An 18,717-nucleotide genomic window follows, 5' to 3' on the forward strand; every position below is an offset into this window, starting at 1 on the left:
GCAAATGTTGTAAACTGCCTGTTATTCAGTGATAGACCATAGAAGCTGAGATTTGTGTCCATTTTTGTTTAAAACTCATTTTAACATAGCGAGAATTTCAGTGACTAGCAAAATCTTCCTCTGATTTACTTTTTAATTACTCTGCTAGAAAAATAAACCTGTTGAATGTAATGTACCTTTAAATATTCTTTAAAATATCTTGATTGTTAGAGGTTGGTTGGTTGTTCTTTCCCCAGAGCATCAGGAAATGTTAGCCTTTGGCTTGTTTCCATCCTTTAGTATGAATTCAGGAGGTACTTCAGGTATGAAGTATCTGGCCTGACACTGTTCAAGACCAGGTTGGAGGGGCTCCGAGCAACCTGATTTAGTGGGTGACATCCTTGGAATCAGATGATCTTTAAAGGTCCCTTCCAACCCAAGCCATTCTGTGACTCTGTGATACATTCAGTAATTTTGGGGTGAAATATATAAGAAGTGGTGGTTCATAGACCCATCCTTTGCCATCTGCCTTAGATGTGTAACAGATGTTAAGAGTTGCAATAGCAGTATCCTAACCTGTAAAGAGATAATTAGTGATTAAAGAATGAATGAAATATTTTTAATAATTATGGCTTAACTTTAAAATGTACTGCTTAAAAAGATCACTTATATTCTCAGTTTCTTAACTTTTTCAGGATTTCAGCAGTGCACATCACTGTAGTAGATCAGTTTGCGTCTCTGCGTAATTTTCTGTATTTTCTGACTATTACTCTTTTTTTTTTTCTTTCCCCCCCGAACACATACTGATAATGGTTTTCTTCTGCAGAGCTCTGATAATGCCCCAGCTCCACCAGCTCCTAACCAGCGAGTTGTAGAGGTGGCGATTCCTGATGTAGGGACTTTTGTGATTGAGTCAGAGGAGGGGGGTTATGACGATGAGGTACATTTGACTGCGGTTGTGTGCACCGCTCCTCCTCGGTGCTTTCTTGTGCTGCCTGATGAGAAGTTTTGGCATGTCTGCACATAGTGACACTTAACAGATTTCTGCAAAACTAAATGCTTAGCAGTTTGTAATCTTAACAACGTATTCATTTGTAATGAAATATGAAAGGAAAGCACTACCTACTCTAATTGGGCACGCTTTGCATGGTACCGTTTACACTGGAGGTGTATTTGTCTTCAGCTATGGAAGTTGAATGTTTGTGTTAGGCCAGGTAGCCTTCAAAATGCTGGTGACAGACTGCACACTGCTCCATTATTTAAAAAGTGACAGGACAGAGAGTGATGTTCTTAATGTTTGTGCTTCTGTGTCAGTCCAATAAAGCCAGTGTTCAAGTCTGATCTCTTATTTGCCAAGGTTAAGCTTTTCAGGCTATGGGGATTAAATTATCCGTGGAAATAACCTGAAACTGATGTGGCTGGTGGAGCTGACTCCTGCAAAGCTTAAAAAAAAAAAAAAAAAGTCTTTTTTTTTTTGAGGTCAGGCCCAGGGTGGTGCATGTACCTGGTACTACTCGAGGAATAGATGAGAAACCCGTTGTCATCCTGAGAAACATTATTTTTTGCTGCCCTATTTTAGCAGTAAAAAGGAACATTGCCAGGTCATTAAACTGCCTTGTCCTGACACTGCCTACTCTGAATATTTTGGTTGGGCTTAGTGCTGGGACAGCCCCTATTCTCAGGTGTCTGAGCATATGTTCTTGAGGGGCTCTGGGGAGCTTTTTATCTTCCCTAGGCAAATGGATATTTCAGGTCATTCTGTCCTGGAATTGTGATCAGTTGTAACTGGGAATATGAGGTGGGGAATAAAATGATTTAATTGACATCATCACACTGAGTTTGGCTTCTCACAGGTGTGTAGTCTCCACCGTTAAAGACAAGAGGAGGAAACCTCATATAGTGACCTGCTTTTTTGTTTGTTGCTTTTTTTTTTCTTGTTTTTTTTCCCACTGTTGTCCCCATGCCATTGTCTTTCTAGAGGAAAATTTCTTGCCTATTTCCCTGTTCATTTTGTAAGTGTATTCGCTTTTTTTTAAAGAAATGTTTTTGTGTGTGGGAAACTCCTGCAGAGAGTTTAAGGTTCTTCTTCTTTTCTTGCTGTGCCAGTTGCTGTGCCAGCTATACCAAGGAGAGAGGGAGAGTTTTTCTTTGTTCATAGTTAACAAAGGAGAAAGGCTTTTCAGAGTAACCTACATGTATCAAACTGTATGTAACTGATGTGAATAGCTGTGAGATATGTGTCTTATGTTTGGCTTTGTGTTCGTTAATTGTTTGGGTTTGATGTTTAAGAATTTGTCTGCAAATGCTTCAGGAAGCAATTGCATTTGCAGCAATGAGTCTCTTGATTTTGATGTTGAAATATGCATAAAATACAGGCAGTGTGGTTTACTGTGGTTTCAGTGCAGTGTGACTGGATGATTTTTCTACTTGAAACTTTTTTCTTTTAAAATCCTTTGGCCATGGGTAGAACTCATTCAGTGTGCAGTTTCTGCTGGATACTAATGCCAAATAATGCATGGGAAGTTTGGACCATGTAACTTTTTTGACACGGTTTTCTTCTTTTTTAAAATAAGATTCCTTTAATATTGTTACAGTAAAACTATATACACATGCCATGATTTGATTTGCAGAATATGCACACCTGATCTGTATTGAACTGTAGCATTTCAGTGTATGCATGCCTTAAGTTGCTTTTATCTTGCATGAGAGTAAAAGCATATTGAATTTGGTCATTTAAATATTAATCATTCAAAACTTTTACCTTAAATCCCTTGTGGCAGGTCATGCTGACCCCGAACATGCAAGGTATTATCATGGCTATAGGTAAAGCCAGGAATGTTTATGACAGGTGTGGGCCAGAAGCAGGGTTCTTTAAGGTACAACTAACATTTTCAAATTGTTCTCCTCTGACTTTTCTTGTTAGATATGCTATTCCCTCCACCCTTTGATGTATATTAAGTCTTTTCCAGCATCTGTACGTATTTGGCTATATCAGTCATCCATATTTCTCCCTTGAAAAACAGATAGATATTTGCCCTGTTAATATCAGTAGCTTATATACCTTTCTGCATTTTAACTTTCTTATAATAGTAGTGAGGAAAATAACAGTAATATGAAACCTAGATGTGTAATCAATAAGAAATGTATTTCCCTCCCACCCCCGTTTTTAAGTAACAAAACCCATGCCTTTGCTTGACTGTTTGGGACATCAAAGATTTTTCACCCAGGGGAATTAATGTTTAATCATTTGTTGTTTATTCTAAAGAGATGTTCTTGTTTACTACTCCTTAAAAGATTCTTAATAAATCTAAATTACTTTCTTTTGTGTAACTGCATGGGTGTCAATACTATTTATTATAAATTTTTTTATTACTGGGAATTAGTCATTAGGCTTGCTGTGGTTATTGCTCTTCACAATGACACCAGATTTAAAAATTTGTTAGTTTTCTTAAATACACAAACTTCTGAGCACTTTTGGCTCATAGTCTTTTGAATTTTCAGGGTATTAGAAAGGGAATTACTTTGACATGATGTAAAATCCTCTCAAATGTGATCTGGAGAGGAGGAAGAAGTTTCTTGCCTATCATTGAGTAGCAGCCTATTTTCTTAACTGTTACGCTGTAGTTCCACTAGAAGAAACTGTCAAAAACCCAAACGCCCCAAACAAACAACAGCCAAACAAACAAAAAACCCTACCACCGCCACCGAAAAGTTCTCCAACCCCTTGGTAAGGCAGTTGAAGTCTCATGGGTTGGTTTGTTTGTCTGTTTGTGTGGGGGTTTGTAATGGACACTTAGAGAGGGGTTATGATCATAACATGTGTTTGCAGGGCTGTCTCTCTTAGCTGTGCCTGCCCTCAGGGAATGGAGAGACACCTGCCATAGTCTCTGTTGAGTGAAGTGGGGTTTGTATGGGATTCAATGCTGATTATTTTTTGTTTTATTTTTCCAACTTACTACTTAATGAAAATATGTCAGTATTTTTAATTTTTTTTTAAGCTCAAAAAACCCACCTTCATTTGTTCAAATCACTCCTTACCAGAAAGTTTAATTATACCTAATTATTTTTTTAATATGGAGGGTGTTTTAATAGTTTTAAAACAGAAATGTTTAGTGCTTCAGAGCTATCGAGACAATACTCAGTTGCAGTGTTTTTCAATTTTGAGTGCTTAAAAACTTCTGCTTCATGGGGACAGAATTTGTCTCCGAGGTAGAAAATGTTTTGACACTAAATTGTTGGAAAATAGAAAACTTTCCTTACTCATTTGGCTTAGAAGAGGTGGAACGGGATTAATTTTCAAGGAATGAATTAACATGAACACCTGCAGATGAAGTGGTCCTCCTTAGTAACAAAATTCAGGTTTTGAGATTTATCAGATGAAATCTCACATTTCTCCATAAACTTATTGTAAATAAGCTTCTATATCTTTTAATACTGTTATGGTCTGTGTTTCTTTGTGGTTGTTTTTTATGAAATCAGTGGTTTCAGAAAATTTTGGGCGTTTTCTATATCTTTGTTTTGGTGTAACTCAGGTGAAACCCCTTTGATGTGGGTCAACTGCTAAGGTTTCATTCCCACTCTAAATCTCAGGCTTAAGACATGACTAAGATTCAGATATTTCTTGATCAATGTCCTCTTCCAATCATCCTCCTTTAAAGTTTATCGACAGCCTTTGCAGAATGTTTGTGATACTTTTTTTCTGCCGTCCCTTTTTCCTGTATTTTGTGTAAAGAAAGTGTTACTTTTTCATTATACATAGGGTTTCTGAACCTGTATTATACCATATTATTTAAATTATGAAATAGAGGCTTTGCATTTGCACTTTTCCCTACTTCTCAGTAATTATATGAAATATTAAATGTCTTAATAGCAATTTCTGTTTGCTTCTGGCTTACCTCAGTAAACAGGGTTTAACTGTTATCCTTGCTGGCTTTCTAATAGTAGAACTTCTGATGTAAGATAATAGAAACTCTGTCTGTGGCTTTTGCATCTATGTTCTCTCAGACTTCCTTTTTTAATGGTAATGCATATGAGTATTTAAAGGTATTGATGCTGAACAATCTTATTCAGTTTTAAAGTTCACCACATGCTCTGTGTTTTAGCCTGTATGATTATTATCCTACCCACTTGCTTAGTCCTGAAACAAAATAGGTACTAGTAGAGGATGGGAGCCCAAATTTCTGACAGTTACCTGTTACTGCCAGGTATTACAACATAAAGGAGTTTGAAATATTGAACAGGGTTGTGGTTTTTTTTCTGACTGCTTTGTAGCTTTACTTTGTGCATATGTTGTATTGAAACTTTGCTGATGTGTTAGCAAACAACCTGATCACCTCCCTGTTTTGAGAGATAAATTATGGAACGTGTTAACATTGTCACCATTTTTCCAATTATTTTTCTTGTTGGTTTTGTTCCTGCTGTATAGTTTCAGTGAATGAGAACAAACTTATGTTCATTAAAATCTAATGTGATGGCATATCTGGAAACATAAACACTCCTGATGACCTCTAAAATTGACCTAAAACATTCAGTGAGGGCTCCATCCTGCCCTATAGGAGGCTAATACTGTTCATATTGAATTATTATTTTCTGTATAAATCCTGTAATTTTATTTTTGTTGAGAGACATTCTCATTCTCACGTAGTGTTTCCAAAATCATACATGTTCACTAAACTTCCCATAGATTTCATTTTATTCATGCATTTGCATTTTAACCATATATTAGAGGTACCTTTTTTACCTTATGAGTCTTCAGGAAATTTCTTTAAAGTGTTGGAAATCTTATATTAGCTCTGGATTGTAAATGCTTAAAGAAACCTCTGAGGATTGGATAAATCTTCTCTTGGGGAGCCATAGCACAGGATTGGATCTGCTTTTGAAGTAAAGTTTTACCTGGGATTTTGACAGGTCTAATTTGGAAGAAAAAGAACAACTTGACAATTTGTCTGGGGATTTTTTTCATGTTTGTTTGTTTGTTTGGGTTTTTTTGCTTGCTTTTTAAAAATGTAGTTTAGACTTCTTAGAAGGGTGAACTACTGAACAGTTAAAAAAAATATTTTATAGATAAAATGCTGTGGGATGTGAATTGTCTTGCTAGGGTTTGTGACCCTTGAGTTAAAAGCCAGAAGGAATAATGTCCTTTTTTTTTTTTTTTTTAATTATGTAGGCAATTAAATTGGAATACACACGTTTGCTAAAATTAGCCCAGGAAGATCCACCACCTGAATGTGATTATCGTCTGCGTCATGCCATTGTTTACTTCATCCAAAACCAGGCACCAAAGAAGATAATTGAGAGAACGTTACTGGAACAGTTTGGAGATCACAATCTGAGCTTTGATGAGAGGTAATAAGATCTGCACCTCTCATTTCCTGTGCTCACGAATGTTCTCTGGTGTGTGGAGACACCCCTTCATGTTCTGCTCGTGCCTGTAATAGAGGGAAGGCCGGTGGCTTTAGTTGGCTCTGCCTCCTAGTTAATATCTTGCAACTTTACTTGGTAAAGCATATCTTTATAAAAGTCTCTATTAAAAAAGTAAGTGAGAAGTTGGGTTTCTATTCATATAAAATAAGGTGAAATACTCGGTGTTGTTCATAATTTTACACACAGATTTCTCTACCTTCTTTCACTGTGCATTTCCTCACTGCCCTGAAAGCCAGCAGTAGACAGCAAAGCCTTACAAGCTAATTGAGCAACTGACTTGAAAGCAAGACACATAATGTCTCTATTTCACTCAAAATTCTGTCTACTTAATTATAGAAATAGACAAATTACAAGTTAGAAAACATTAGTCTGATTTCTGTGTAGTGAATAATCTTCTAAACTTCTGCAAAGTAAATGTTGGGGTGTTTCAAGCCGTCTGAACTTCTAAAAAGAAAGACTGAGCAATGTGGCAATTTAGCAAAATAAAACAAGAAGTAATCCTTTAAATAGCAGAGGCCTCCATCACACCTACTTCAAAAGTATGCTGATTATACCGTGCATAATAAAAATGTGTAGCATTTTCATACTGGTTTGCATAAGGCCGTGGCTCATACTGTTTAGAGCTGCTGTCTTGTATGGATAATACCCTGGGTGAATTTCCAGCAATATCTCATGATTTCTTGTTGCTTTCTGTAAGGTGCCGTAACATAATGAAGGTTGCTCAAGCCAAACTTGAAATGATAAAGCCAGATGAAGTAAACATGGAGGAATACGAGGTCAGTATTTCTTGTGCTTTAAATTAAGTTTCAATGTGAAATGGTTATCAGTAAGCTGAATTTTGCCTTCACAAATTTCCACTTATCTTGCACTGAGAAGTTAAAACCCATTATTGAAAGATCATTTGTTTCTCCAGAGGCTGCTGTTGGTCTAAAGCTGTTTTTTCCACATCTGTAATTCTAACGTTTGAGCCATAAATAAATGTCAGGTTGGAGTCTGTCCTTAGTTCATTAACGTGTCTTGACGTCAGTAACAATATTTTGTAGTTTATCACCATATGAGCCAACTGGCTTTCTCTAGGCAGACAGAGCTGGCAGTGAAGGAGTGAGAGTGACCTAAGCCCAGCCTTACTCATCCTGAGAACTGGGTAGCAGGCACAGCCACATTTGTGCTTTGCTTCCAGCTGTCTCTGTGGCCATTTCCATTTTCTTGTGAACAGCAGATTCTTCTGTTTGCCAAGACCATACATAATCAGCTTATGCACTTAATGTTTCCTCCTGTGTAAAACTTGGAGAGAAAGTAAGAGCAAATCTTGGACATTAAATAATCATGATTATATTTGCAAAAATAATTCCTCTCACGTTTAAAGCTAAACCTGTAGCTGCTTTTACAGCAACAGCTTCAATTCTGTGTAATACTATTCATTAAGACCTCTTAACAGTGCACCACTTACACCTCATTGTTGTGCTGTTAGGTCCAAACAACTTGTTTAGGAGGACTGTGGGAGTAATCATTCCCTCACAAACCAAATGAAAAATATTTGTCACTTCTCATTAACGTGTCCAGGACCTACAATAGATACTCTCATATTACAGTGTGCCCTCTGTAGCCTGTGACTGGAAAGGACCATTAGAGTGGCATTTGTGTTTCATATTTTTGGCTGTTCAGGGATCACCATTTTACCATTTTCAGAACAACAATGCACAGAGAGAATAAACCATTCTAGACTTAGCTTTAAGAGCGGGAAGTAGGGGTGTCTTCTCTTCCCCTGCAGATGTGCCCCTTTTTTAACTCCTGAGGCAGATGGTGGTTTCTCCATAGATTGTGTTAGTATTAGTCCTGTATATTGAGTTGGCATTTTATGGACCCTTTCTCAAGCTCTTCTGTTGAATCTGTAAAGAGCTGTGTCCTGGGGTGTGCTGTCCCCTATTTTATCTTTAATGCACAATTGACAGTTGGCATCTAACCTACTGTAGTAAAAGTGCCTTTGTCACTTAGAGCATTTACCTTTAAAGTGGACCAGGAGTCACTTTGTGTAAATGGTGAGGCAGTAAGATAAATGTTCTGCTCCAGTACCAACATCTCCACAGTCTGAGTTGCATTTGGGTTTTCTGGCACTTCCCATGTAAGGTGTTCAGGCTTTTTCTGTGTCACTCTTTTATTGAAATTTAAGCTTAATATTTAGCGTATGAAAAAGCTTTCTAACACTTCCTCAGTAAATAACTAAATGTAGTATAAGGAAGAAAAATGGGATCTCATAAAATTCTAACTGTGGTTCTCCAAAGATGCTTTGTGTTCCTTTCAGACAGTAATGCCTTCTGTAAGAATAATCTCATCTAGAAATGTTTTAGATATTTAAGAATTTTCTTTTTATTGAGGGAGGGTGGATTCAGGTGGACTTTTCACATGTGCAAGCCTCCCAAGGGTCCTTAGCACTTACTGTGAGTATTCAACACTAAAAGTGGAAGGGGGTGTGTTTAAAAAAAAATAAAAAAAAATAGAAAAAATTATATTTCCTATGTGTGGATGAAATTCTATTTACCCTTTCTTATATGCAGAGATGGCATCAAGACTATAGACACTTCAGGGAAACAACCATGTTTCTCATGGTAGGATTGGAGTTTTTCCAAAAAAAGAGGTAAGTGTTAGTATGGAACACAAACGTAGTAGAGTGATATAAAGGCAAAATGTAACATTGATAAGTAAAGCTATTTTTTAAATAAGGAAATGTTATTGTATTATTAATTTCAGTTAGGCATGTATTCAGTCTGTTAATGTCTTCAGTCTTGCATTTACCGCAGAGCTTCCCACATCTTCTTATCCCTAATCTCCATTTCCAATCTCTTACCAAGCTATGGGTACTTTTTAGAGTAGCCTTCACATGCTCCCTTACTTTTCCTTCTCTCCTAATCTTAAGTTCTCTGGATATCCCTCAGCCATAAAAATCTTCTTTCTCTGGCACCAGACATGCACATATATTTATATGCTTTCATCAGCAATCACAATTAGTCAAGTCCTGTCTTACCTGCCTTTTTATTGGGTCTTTCCACTGAAAGTTTTTGTCTCTGAGCCAAAACTCCACCTGTGTTGGGCTCTAAAGCTCAGGAAAGCAGAACATATTTGAGAAAAACTATCATGTATAGCTGTCATAGTTGTAGCTGATTGTCCTTAACTCCATGGTGATTCATTCCCTTCTCTTTTTGAATCAAGTCAAGAATTGTGACTGTATAAAATTGGTGACATTTATGTACTGAATGCACTGCAGCTAAAATTTATTCTGATCATGCAACAAGGATAGTGATTACGGTATAAATGCCTCAAAATGAGAATTAATCAATTCTCATGAGAGAATCCCTCAGTGAGAATGGAGAATAAATGTCTCAAACCAGAATTGTTCAAAAGTACCTCATCCTCCCATGCCCAGCCAAAGGAATGAAGTGGTTAGTTGCAGAATATCCAGTGACTGACATCTATGGTGTGAAAATTGAGCATTCACATGAGATAGAAATTTTTGATTTTGGAAACAATTCTGTAGTCCATCACTGATTTTTCATGTATAAAACAGTAGGTAAGCTAACTTGTAGTGTGAATCAAATTTAATTCTTTGTCTCTTAGTTGTGTAGTAAATTGCTTCATAATTCTTTCTTGTCCTGTATCCTCCTGAAAAAGAAAGGCCTCTAACAAACCAGAAAAATTGATTGGAAAAGACTGCCTTGCCTTTGTGACAAGATGTGTTTTTGTATAGTGGCAAACACAATGAGCCCATAGTCTTGATTTGTCTTCTGGTTGCTAGCATATAATAAATGGTACATTAATTAATAATCTAAATTGCAATATGCTACCTTGGCAGTCCTAAACAGTTTTTGTGCAAAGGTTAGTCACAAGATTGCCTGGCTTACTTGAAAAATAAACACTCTGGGGATGTTGCTTCATCCCCTAAAGGAGGCAAAAAAGTCATGGGCATCGGTGTGGCTTACAGGAACCCTCCTTGTTACCCCTGTACTTCATTTATGCTCTGAGCTTGTAATCAGGAATGGAAGATCTTCAAGTTCCTTGTCACTGGGACTCCAACTGTAAAATACAAGTGTTTTCACTAATTCTCTTCTTGTCCATAATATATTGTGATCGTGCTGTGGGGGAAGGAGCAAAGCACAGGTTTCTGCTCTTGCTGAACAGCAGTTTTCACGAGTTCGGTGTAGTTTCAGTAGTTTCAGCCCTTTTCAGGAGTTTGATGGTTTGGTTTTGGTAATTGCAGTGTTAACCATCACCTTGTGTTCTCACGAGGAGCTGAGTGCACAACGTACCTTTCCTCTAACCACTGCCTTAGGAAATTTCTCTTCTTTGATTTTTTTTTTTACATTTGAATAAAAATGAGACATCAGCGAGCTTGTTTTTAGGGTAGTTGCCTGAGCTGCTTTCAGTGCCTGTCATAACTGGGTTTTTTTTAAGTCAGAGAATTAACCATTTCAGGTTTCTGCTGGAAATGGTGTGCAGCAGTGTGAAGGGAGATGGTTAATCTGTACGTGAAGGGATCTCTGTCAATTATTAACTGTTATGTTTTTGACTCATCTCTTACTCCTCTACCAATCAGGCTTGAATTTATCTTCTGCATTTAGATTAAAGACAAAACTATCAACAGTCTAGCAGCACTTCTGCTTTTGAAGTGCTGTTGTGCCTTCTTCCATCACATTAGATTTCAGTAATTTGGAAGAACTTAAAGTTAGTGAAGCTTAAAAATGCAGTTTGTGTTTTGGAAATAAGGTGACAGCTTTGATTCTTACTTGCTGAGGTGCAGAATGCTATTAAGAGATTTATGGCAACAGAACCTCAAACCTAATGTGACATAAATGCACAGTAAGTTTTCATGTATACTCGAGGCCCCATCCAAAGCCAGTTTTGAAGTGAGTGAAATGATCCCTGTTGGTTTCAGTCAACTTTGGATTAGATTTCAAGTGCAATGATCTAACCTGATAATAAAATAATTTGGAGTTATGTGTGTAAACAACAAAACTGTGTGGTAGAAAAAAACACTGTGAAGAGGTTGGTGGGTAGGGGTGGACTAGACACAAAGCAAGTGGAGTTACCTATCCTTCAAGTTACCTTGAAGCAGGTGGTACCTGGATGGTGCATCTAATGCTTTTGTTTCTTCACTTCAGCTATATGGAAGCCTTGCTCTACCTTATCTATGCTTACCAGAATAACAAAGAACTCTTGTCCAAAGGCCCGTACAGAGGGCATGATGAAGAGCTGATATCTCACTACAGACGAGAATGTTTGCTAGTAAGTGAAGGGTCAAGTATATGTTTTTCAAAAGTTTACTGCTTAGCTTTAATAAAATTAATTAGTAGAAAAGTATTGCTATCATGTGCAACGAAATCAGAACCTCCTTCCATTAACAATTTAATATTTAGACTTCTGTATAGGGAACAAAAAAAGCAAAAATTAAAAGTAAAACATTATTTCCCTTTTTTTTTTTTAATAATCAGTCATATTTGATTGATTACATTTATGATTGTAGATAGTGTGGTCACTGCCACCATGTCTGGGCTAGGTAGGAGCAATGGTTGACAGCACTGGGGAGCAGACTCACCATGTTGCATAGTTTGATGAGAAGCCAAATATCGGAAGAGGCGTCAGCAATGATGCCTTGCCTGAAGCAAGGGATTTATTCCTCGTTATGTCACTTTTAACAATAGTGAGCAAATAAAAGCAGGTGATTAAACCTCAGTCTTAAAAAGAACAGCTGCAAAGTTGGAGTTGGCAGGTAGGAAATGAAGTGGCTTCAGGAACAACACAAGATCAAGTGGATTATTAGCGTTTATATATCTTTGCTGTAAATGCTAAAATACAGATGTGGTTAATACAAATTACCAGGTAATTCTGTAGGAATGAAACAAAGTGATAAAACTGATGCATGGCAGAATGTGGAATGCTGTATACTTAAAGGCTTTCCTTTTTTGTGGTGGCTTATGAAGAAACTAAACGAACATGCTGCAGCACTGTTTGAATCGGGAGATGATCAGGAAGTGAATAATGGCCTGATCATCATGAATGAGCTTATTGTCCCGTGTTTGCCATTACTACTGGTGGATGAAATGGAAGAGAAAGATATTGTTGCTGTGGAAGATATGAGAAACCGTTGGTGTTCGTATCTTGGACAAGAAATGGAACGTAAGTCATTTATTCGTGAAGGTTAAAGGCCCTCGTGCACCTTTTTTATAAATATGATGTTTCTGATGGGTGGAATTGAACATATATCTTTTGTGCCTTGATAATGTTTTTTGAGCTACCCTGACTTTTGAATAGTCCTGTACACATTTAAATAAAAAGTTTTTCCATATATTGCGCTGAGGTATCAGGCCTTAAGGGAAACGTGGTTCTTGAATGGAAAAACACTTGTAGTGTTAGACTCTCTGAAGGGGCATTTATATCAACATCTTTACTATAATAGGAATTGGTATCTCCTAGTTATTGCTGCTAGATCTGTAGAAAGTGGATCATTCCAAGTGAAACTCCTCTTCTTCCCACCCACCGTTTAAAAAAAAGGTCAACATTGGGCAGAAAAGGGAGAATTCCACATGCAGACCTAAGTGCTTACATTTGTTTTTCTCACTTGATTTGCAGCCAACTTGCAAGAAAAGCTGACAGATTTCCTGCCAAAACTGCTAGATTGTTCTACGGAGATTAAAGGTTTCAATGACCCGCCAAAGTTACCCTCCTACTCCACACATGAACTGTGTGAAAGATACGCCCGAATCATGTTGTCACTCAGTCGAACTCCAGCCGACGGAAGATAAATTCTGCGACCTTCCTAAGCACATTGTATAAACTTTTTTAGTTCTTAAACCTTGCCTTCCTGTCACAGGGTTTGCTTGTTGCTGCTATAGTTTTTAACTTTTTTTATTTTAATAACTGCAAAAGAGAAATGACTGTCCAAACTTTAGCCAGACTGCAAACGATTAAAGCTGAGAATCGCATGGCGCTCAGTCGTTTCAACCAGAATTGATGCAACATGCAAGTCTGATCATTATGGCAAAACTGCTTTTTTGCCATTTATCTGTTACAGTATTACTTTGCTTTTATCTTAAGATCCTTTTACTTTATCAACAGCTGTCTGGATCATTTTGTGACTGCAACTACTTTTAAGTGTCCAGTGCTGTGTAAATACATGGTACTTGGTAGCTTGTAAATGAAATGAAAGAATAAAGTTTTATTTATGGCTACTTCTGTGTTTGCAAGCAGATACCTTGTATATTACTGTAAAATACGGGTATTTTTAGAAGAGATACGGTATATTGATGGGTTACTCAATTTTATAGACAAGTTTCTTCAGGATTTATGGCCAGTTTAGATACAGGTAGTCGGAGATTACTGTATGTGAATATATTGAAAAACTGTCACAGTATTATACACTATGGTTTTTTGTATATTCTTCACTGATCTGTATGATACTGCACCTGAACACTTTTGTGTGTGTGAATGGCCATGCCAGGTCTTTTCTAATATTAGGGACTGGCTTCTGAAGCAAAACAATAATGGCACCTTCCTTCTAATCTCAGAAAAAAAAAAAAAAAAAAAGAGTTAAAAATTTAAAAGTATTTTCAGTAGAAATACATTACACCCTCTGAGCAAAATTTCTAGAAATTGATTAAAGTGGAGGAAATAAAGGTTTTTAAAAATGGAATTTATTAAACTTAAGGATTAATCAATTTTTAATTGGTATTTTAGTCATGTAAATGACCAGAAATAAAACCTTAACATTAATTCCTTACTTGAAATGGGTTGCTATTGTTGCAACAAAATATCTCAGAAATCTTTTTATCTGTCCTAATTGAATTTCTATTGGAAGTGAAAAAAAAAAAATCTATTGGGCTTCTTTTGTAGAACTGAAATACTGTGTGGTTTTAATGAAGAAACTTAATTATTTTGTGGAAAAAGAGATTTAATGCATCTGAGGTAATCCTGTTACCTGAGACTATTTTGATTCCTACTCTTTATAGAGAACGTTTTGTGTTAGATCAGTAAAATATGTGAATATTTATTTGTATGTTTTTATTGGAGCGGCACATCTTTTCCTTACAGGCTTTCAAGTGGTGTTTATTTGAATATCTACTAATAAAAGGCCACAGAAGAAGGGAAGGACCACCTAGAAATGCAGTGGGTATAAATGTAGGCACCTCATGTGCAAGAAATGGCAGAGTTCAACCTTAGTGCATATCAGTCTTAAATTCAGTTCACTCTTGAGAGACACTGGATCACAATGTACAGTGATGAGAGTGTGGCCTTCAATTCAGAATGTGTTTGGGGATGTTCTCTTCTGTTTTCAGTATTGCAGTGCTTCATGCTTTTTCAAACTGTCCATTTATTTTATTTTTTTTTTTTCCCCAAAAGAATATTGAACTTTTAAAGGTAAAATACCACTCAGGAACCTTTTTTTAGGTCTGAAACTGTTGATGTGCAAAATATCACTCTTCAAGGAAAAGGTATGCTTATTAGGAAATGGGAGAGAGGATAAATTTTAAAAGGTTTTACATTTTGCACCTGTTCCACTTTGATCTGAAACTCAAGAATATGCCTACTTAGCACTGTATATTCTTAAACACGGTTTTGAACAGATCAGACTTCTCACTTGCCTTTTTCAATAACAGTAAAAAGAATTAAATGTAAAAGAGCAAATCTATTTTGTTATTGCTAAAAGGTTTTGATTTTGAGTGTTTGTGGAAAGTTTTAGAGAAAGCTGCCCTCTAACCCTGTAGGAGCCAGTTACCCTTATCTGTGTAATCCTTCGTGACAAACACAGGGGAAAAGCCACTCTTTCTAAGGTAAGAAGAGGAATAAAGTATTTCATTTGGGAAGAATATCTGAGAGATTTAAATTAAAAGGAAGCAAGGAAGGATGAGATTGGTTTTTTTTCTTTCTTTTTTTGTTTTCAGTTTCTTCAAGTATGAAAATAACCCGTTGTAGAACGCAGTATGGAAGACAAATATGTATTCCTTTGCAAAGACTTGAATTTTTGAGTTGACTTGAGGTCTAGTCAAACAGAAATAAATGTATATGCATTTTACTATTTTACTATATTTTAAATATCCTATTTTAAACCTTCAGCTAAATCATTAGTTTATTATTTTGGCTGAATATCCTTGCTTTTTCACTGCAATAAGACAGTTGATAGCTTGGATTCATGTTGCCTAACACAAAACCTATAGAAGTAACTGTAAGATAATAAAGCATAAAGTCCATTTGACTACCTAATAGTAATCTGTGACTGTATTATGTAAGTAGATATGTCTCTTCTGTATGGAGACTGAGATTTTTCTAATTTTTTTTTTACTTTATAGAACACAAAAAGATTAAGGGAATTTAACCAAAACTCACTCACTAAATCCCCTGCACCATCATGTAAAGGATGGATTCTTTTTTTTTTATCCCAGATGTTGCTTCACACTGTGGAGGACTCTGAAGGCACTGCCCTTTTTCAGTTAATTGCCTTTTTTGCCCACACACAGGTCTTCTTTTTATCCAGACTATCCTATTGCTACACTTTACCTGATATTTTGGTAGTATGAGGAATCCTGTTGACTCCAGCTCAAGCTACCATAGCAGATCTGTTACTTTCAGACTAGCAGAAGACCATGAGCAGCAGCAGAATTAACCTGAACAAATGAAGAGGATTGATGGAGTCAATTTGTACTTCGTAGATGTGGTGGTATTTGAGATCACACCAGACACAAAGACCTGACCTTTGCTCTCAAGTTGCTTTGTGGACAATCTGTGTTTTAGCTGCAGGGAACAGGTTTGCTCTAGAAAACCTGAAGTACGAGCAGAGTCAGAAGCCTGTGCTTCATGTTCCAGCATTAAAATACCAGAATTTGATAACATCTGCATTGAATATCTTTCAGATTACTTTTAGGCTGCTCCAGCGTGCTTGTGAAGAATGCAGCTCCAGAAAACTCAATGTCAACAGTAGCACATGGGAAATGGTCCGATACTGTACAACAAATATAAAGGTCCATAAAGGGAGACAATGATGGTGGTTTATAATCTTCGTTTTGTATTGTTTCCTTTACTCAAACTCCAGTGAATCCAAATGGCTGTGGGAGGCCTTATATAAGCACAAGGTAAAAAATGTTGATGAGAAAATGCACCACTCTGAGTATATAATAAGTCACCTCGTCTATGCAGCATTTTTCAACATAAATGTGTAATTTTTTAAAAATTATATTCTGGGTTTATGTCTAGAAGGATGCAAGAAAAATGAACATCAGTCATGACAGTGAGAGGAAAGTGTTTGCATCTTTCCATTACTTGCTTCTGTAGAGGATATTAATGTAGATACGAAAAAGCTCTTATCCAAAGAGATGTTTTAGAAAAATACAGTAGGTAGAATTCAAAAGGGCACTGATTCTTTTAAGTGAAACAGAATTATTTTTCTTATGATTGGTATCCAGTTTATGTATTGTGTTGTCCTGGTTTTTGAAGATCTTTTGAAATCCTGGGCCTGATGGATAAGTGTTAACTGGAAACACTCTTAACTTGTAAGGAATATCTTTCTTTATAGGTAAACTAACGGTATCCATATTCCTCTAATTGAGTTCCCATCAGCAGAACATTCCTGCTTGGTTCAGCATTTCTGTTTCAGTTCTGATCCACACGGGAGCAATTCCCCAAAAACTTTAGTGGACATGTCCATTGCTGCCACATGCACTTGTGCTCCAGCTTTGTTGTCATGCCCTTAAAATCTTTGACTTGGCTGTGGAATTTTCTTCATCATGAGTTTCAGATCTTCACTGTCTGTAGCAGAAAGAGGCTATCACTTCTCGGAAACGGCTTCTTGAAGCAGCGCTTTGAAGGAACAGCTTGACTTGCTTTCTGGTGGTTGGGATTAACCCAAATGCCCATCTCACAGACTGGGAAATGTATAATGGGAAGGGCTTGTTTTCAGGATGGTCATCACTGGATGGATTCATCATGAATGTTAGGATATGGTCATCCTTCATCGCTCCATATCTTATACAAAGTACCTCTCAATTAAAGTTTGGGCTCCATGGTTCTGTTCCCTCCCATATTTTATTTCCTCTTACCTTGTTGTTCCCCACTGAAGTCACTTGAAGATCCCCTTTCCAGGTTTCTAGTGTGTTTAGTTTTTCATTCACCATCAGCTGTGCCTTTACTACCAGGTAGAGCTGATGATACAGGAGCAGGGTTGTGCTGCTTCCATCTGATTATCCAGGGCTTGGAGCTGCCTCTGCAGGATCTGTGGGTCAAGTAGCGCCATCCACACTGATACTGTCTGGCAGCTCAATGTTTGAGAGCCTGAAATAGGAAGATTATGGATAGTTAACTAGTTAACTGCAGGCTTTTTCTGTACCATGTCTTGGCACACTTAAAAAAAAGAAAAAAAGGAAATATTTTGTTGGAGACTGACTGAAGAGAGCTCTCACTGAACTGAGCACTTCAGAAGTGTGAGGGAAGTCTCATGCACTGTGTCAACACTGTCTATCCAGGTTTATGAAGGCTGTAGAGGCTGTTCCTCATGTTCAATAACCTTTTCTTTGGCTTACCCTGATCCTTATGCTTTGTCTTGAATTATTAAAACTGCAATCAAACCTAAATTTGGGCAATAAGCAGCTATATCCTGCTGTGCTGTTGTCAGTTGGTGTCCGTGCAATCCCTACCCATATCTGTGTTCTGTATCTGGGTGTTTCCTGTCACTGTGTGGGACCATATCTGCTTCATTATCCATGTGAAAGTTCCCTGAACCCATCTGTATTTTGTGGACATGCAGGCAATCAGGGAAGAGCAGTAATTCCTGTAGATTTCCTTCAGAACACAAAACTTGCTTTTTTCCTGTGACCTGAATCTGTAACTGAAACTTTCAGTTGAACTGTGGACTAAGGGCTTGATAAACCTATGGGAGTTTGGGGAGGGGTTGGTTTTTTTAAATTATAGATAATATAGGATCATGGGGTAGAGGGAATCACTGTGTAAATATAGTAAAATTCTGTATGAATTAGAAAAAAATTGTTCAAGAAATAAGTTTAAAGCAAAAAAAAAAATCAGTGTCACATAATGCAGTTTGAAGAAAACCTCCTGTGTTTTTAAGAGGTTGGAGTGTTTGGCTTTTGAAAGAAACCTTGATCTATGAAACTGAGAAATTTGTGACTTTTAATAACTCACAATAATACATTTGTTTAATCTGCTTGTGAAGCTCTTTTGTTTGGAAAGTTTCTTTAAGTTTTTCATCTCATGAAGCAGATTTAAAAAACCCCAACCAAACAAAAAACAAACAAAACCAAACCTTCCTCACAAAATCAGATA

General features: G+C 36.9%; 1 protein-coding gene across 3 annotated transcripts in view; it reads left to right on the forward strand.

Moving 5' to 3' along the window:
* Window positions 1-15,303, forward strand: part of USP25 (ubiquitin specific peptidase 25) — an 89,663-nt gene extending 74,360 nt beyond the window's left edge. For 2 of the 3 annotated variants that reach the window (XM_050331865.1, XM_050331866.1), the window contains 6 exons: window positions 6,146-6,324; window positions 7,100-7,178; window positions 8,958-9,037; window positions 11,556-11,679; window positions 12,375-12,570; window positions 13,024-15,303. In XM_050331865.1, the coding sequence (XP_050187822.1) occupies window positions 6,146-6,324; window positions 7,100-7,178; window positions 8,958-9,037; window positions 11,556-11,679; window positions 12,375-12,570; window positions 13,024-13,196 (831 nt within the window). In that variant the 3' untranslated portion in view covers window positions 13,197-15,303. Of the gene's footprint in view, window positions 1-805; window positions 920-2,759; window positions 2,856-6,145; window positions 6,325-7,099; window positions 7,179-8,957; window positions 9,038-11,555; window positions 11,680-12,374; window positions 12,571-13,023 lie in introns of all 3 variants that reach the window. The other variant, XM_050331867.1, reaches the window with a different exon arrangement.
* Window positions 15,304-18,717: the final 3,414 nt, after the last annotated feature.

The sequence above is a fragment of the Myiozetetes cayanensis genome, unplaced genomic scaffold, assembly GCF_022539395.1.
Source record: "Myiozetetes cayanensis isolate MyiCay16 unplaced genomic scaffold, myiCay2020 scf5-8, whole genome shotgun sequence".
Lineage (NCBI taxonomy): Eukaryota > Metazoa > Chordata > Aves > Passeriformes > Tyrannidae > Myiozetetes > Myiozetetes cayanensis.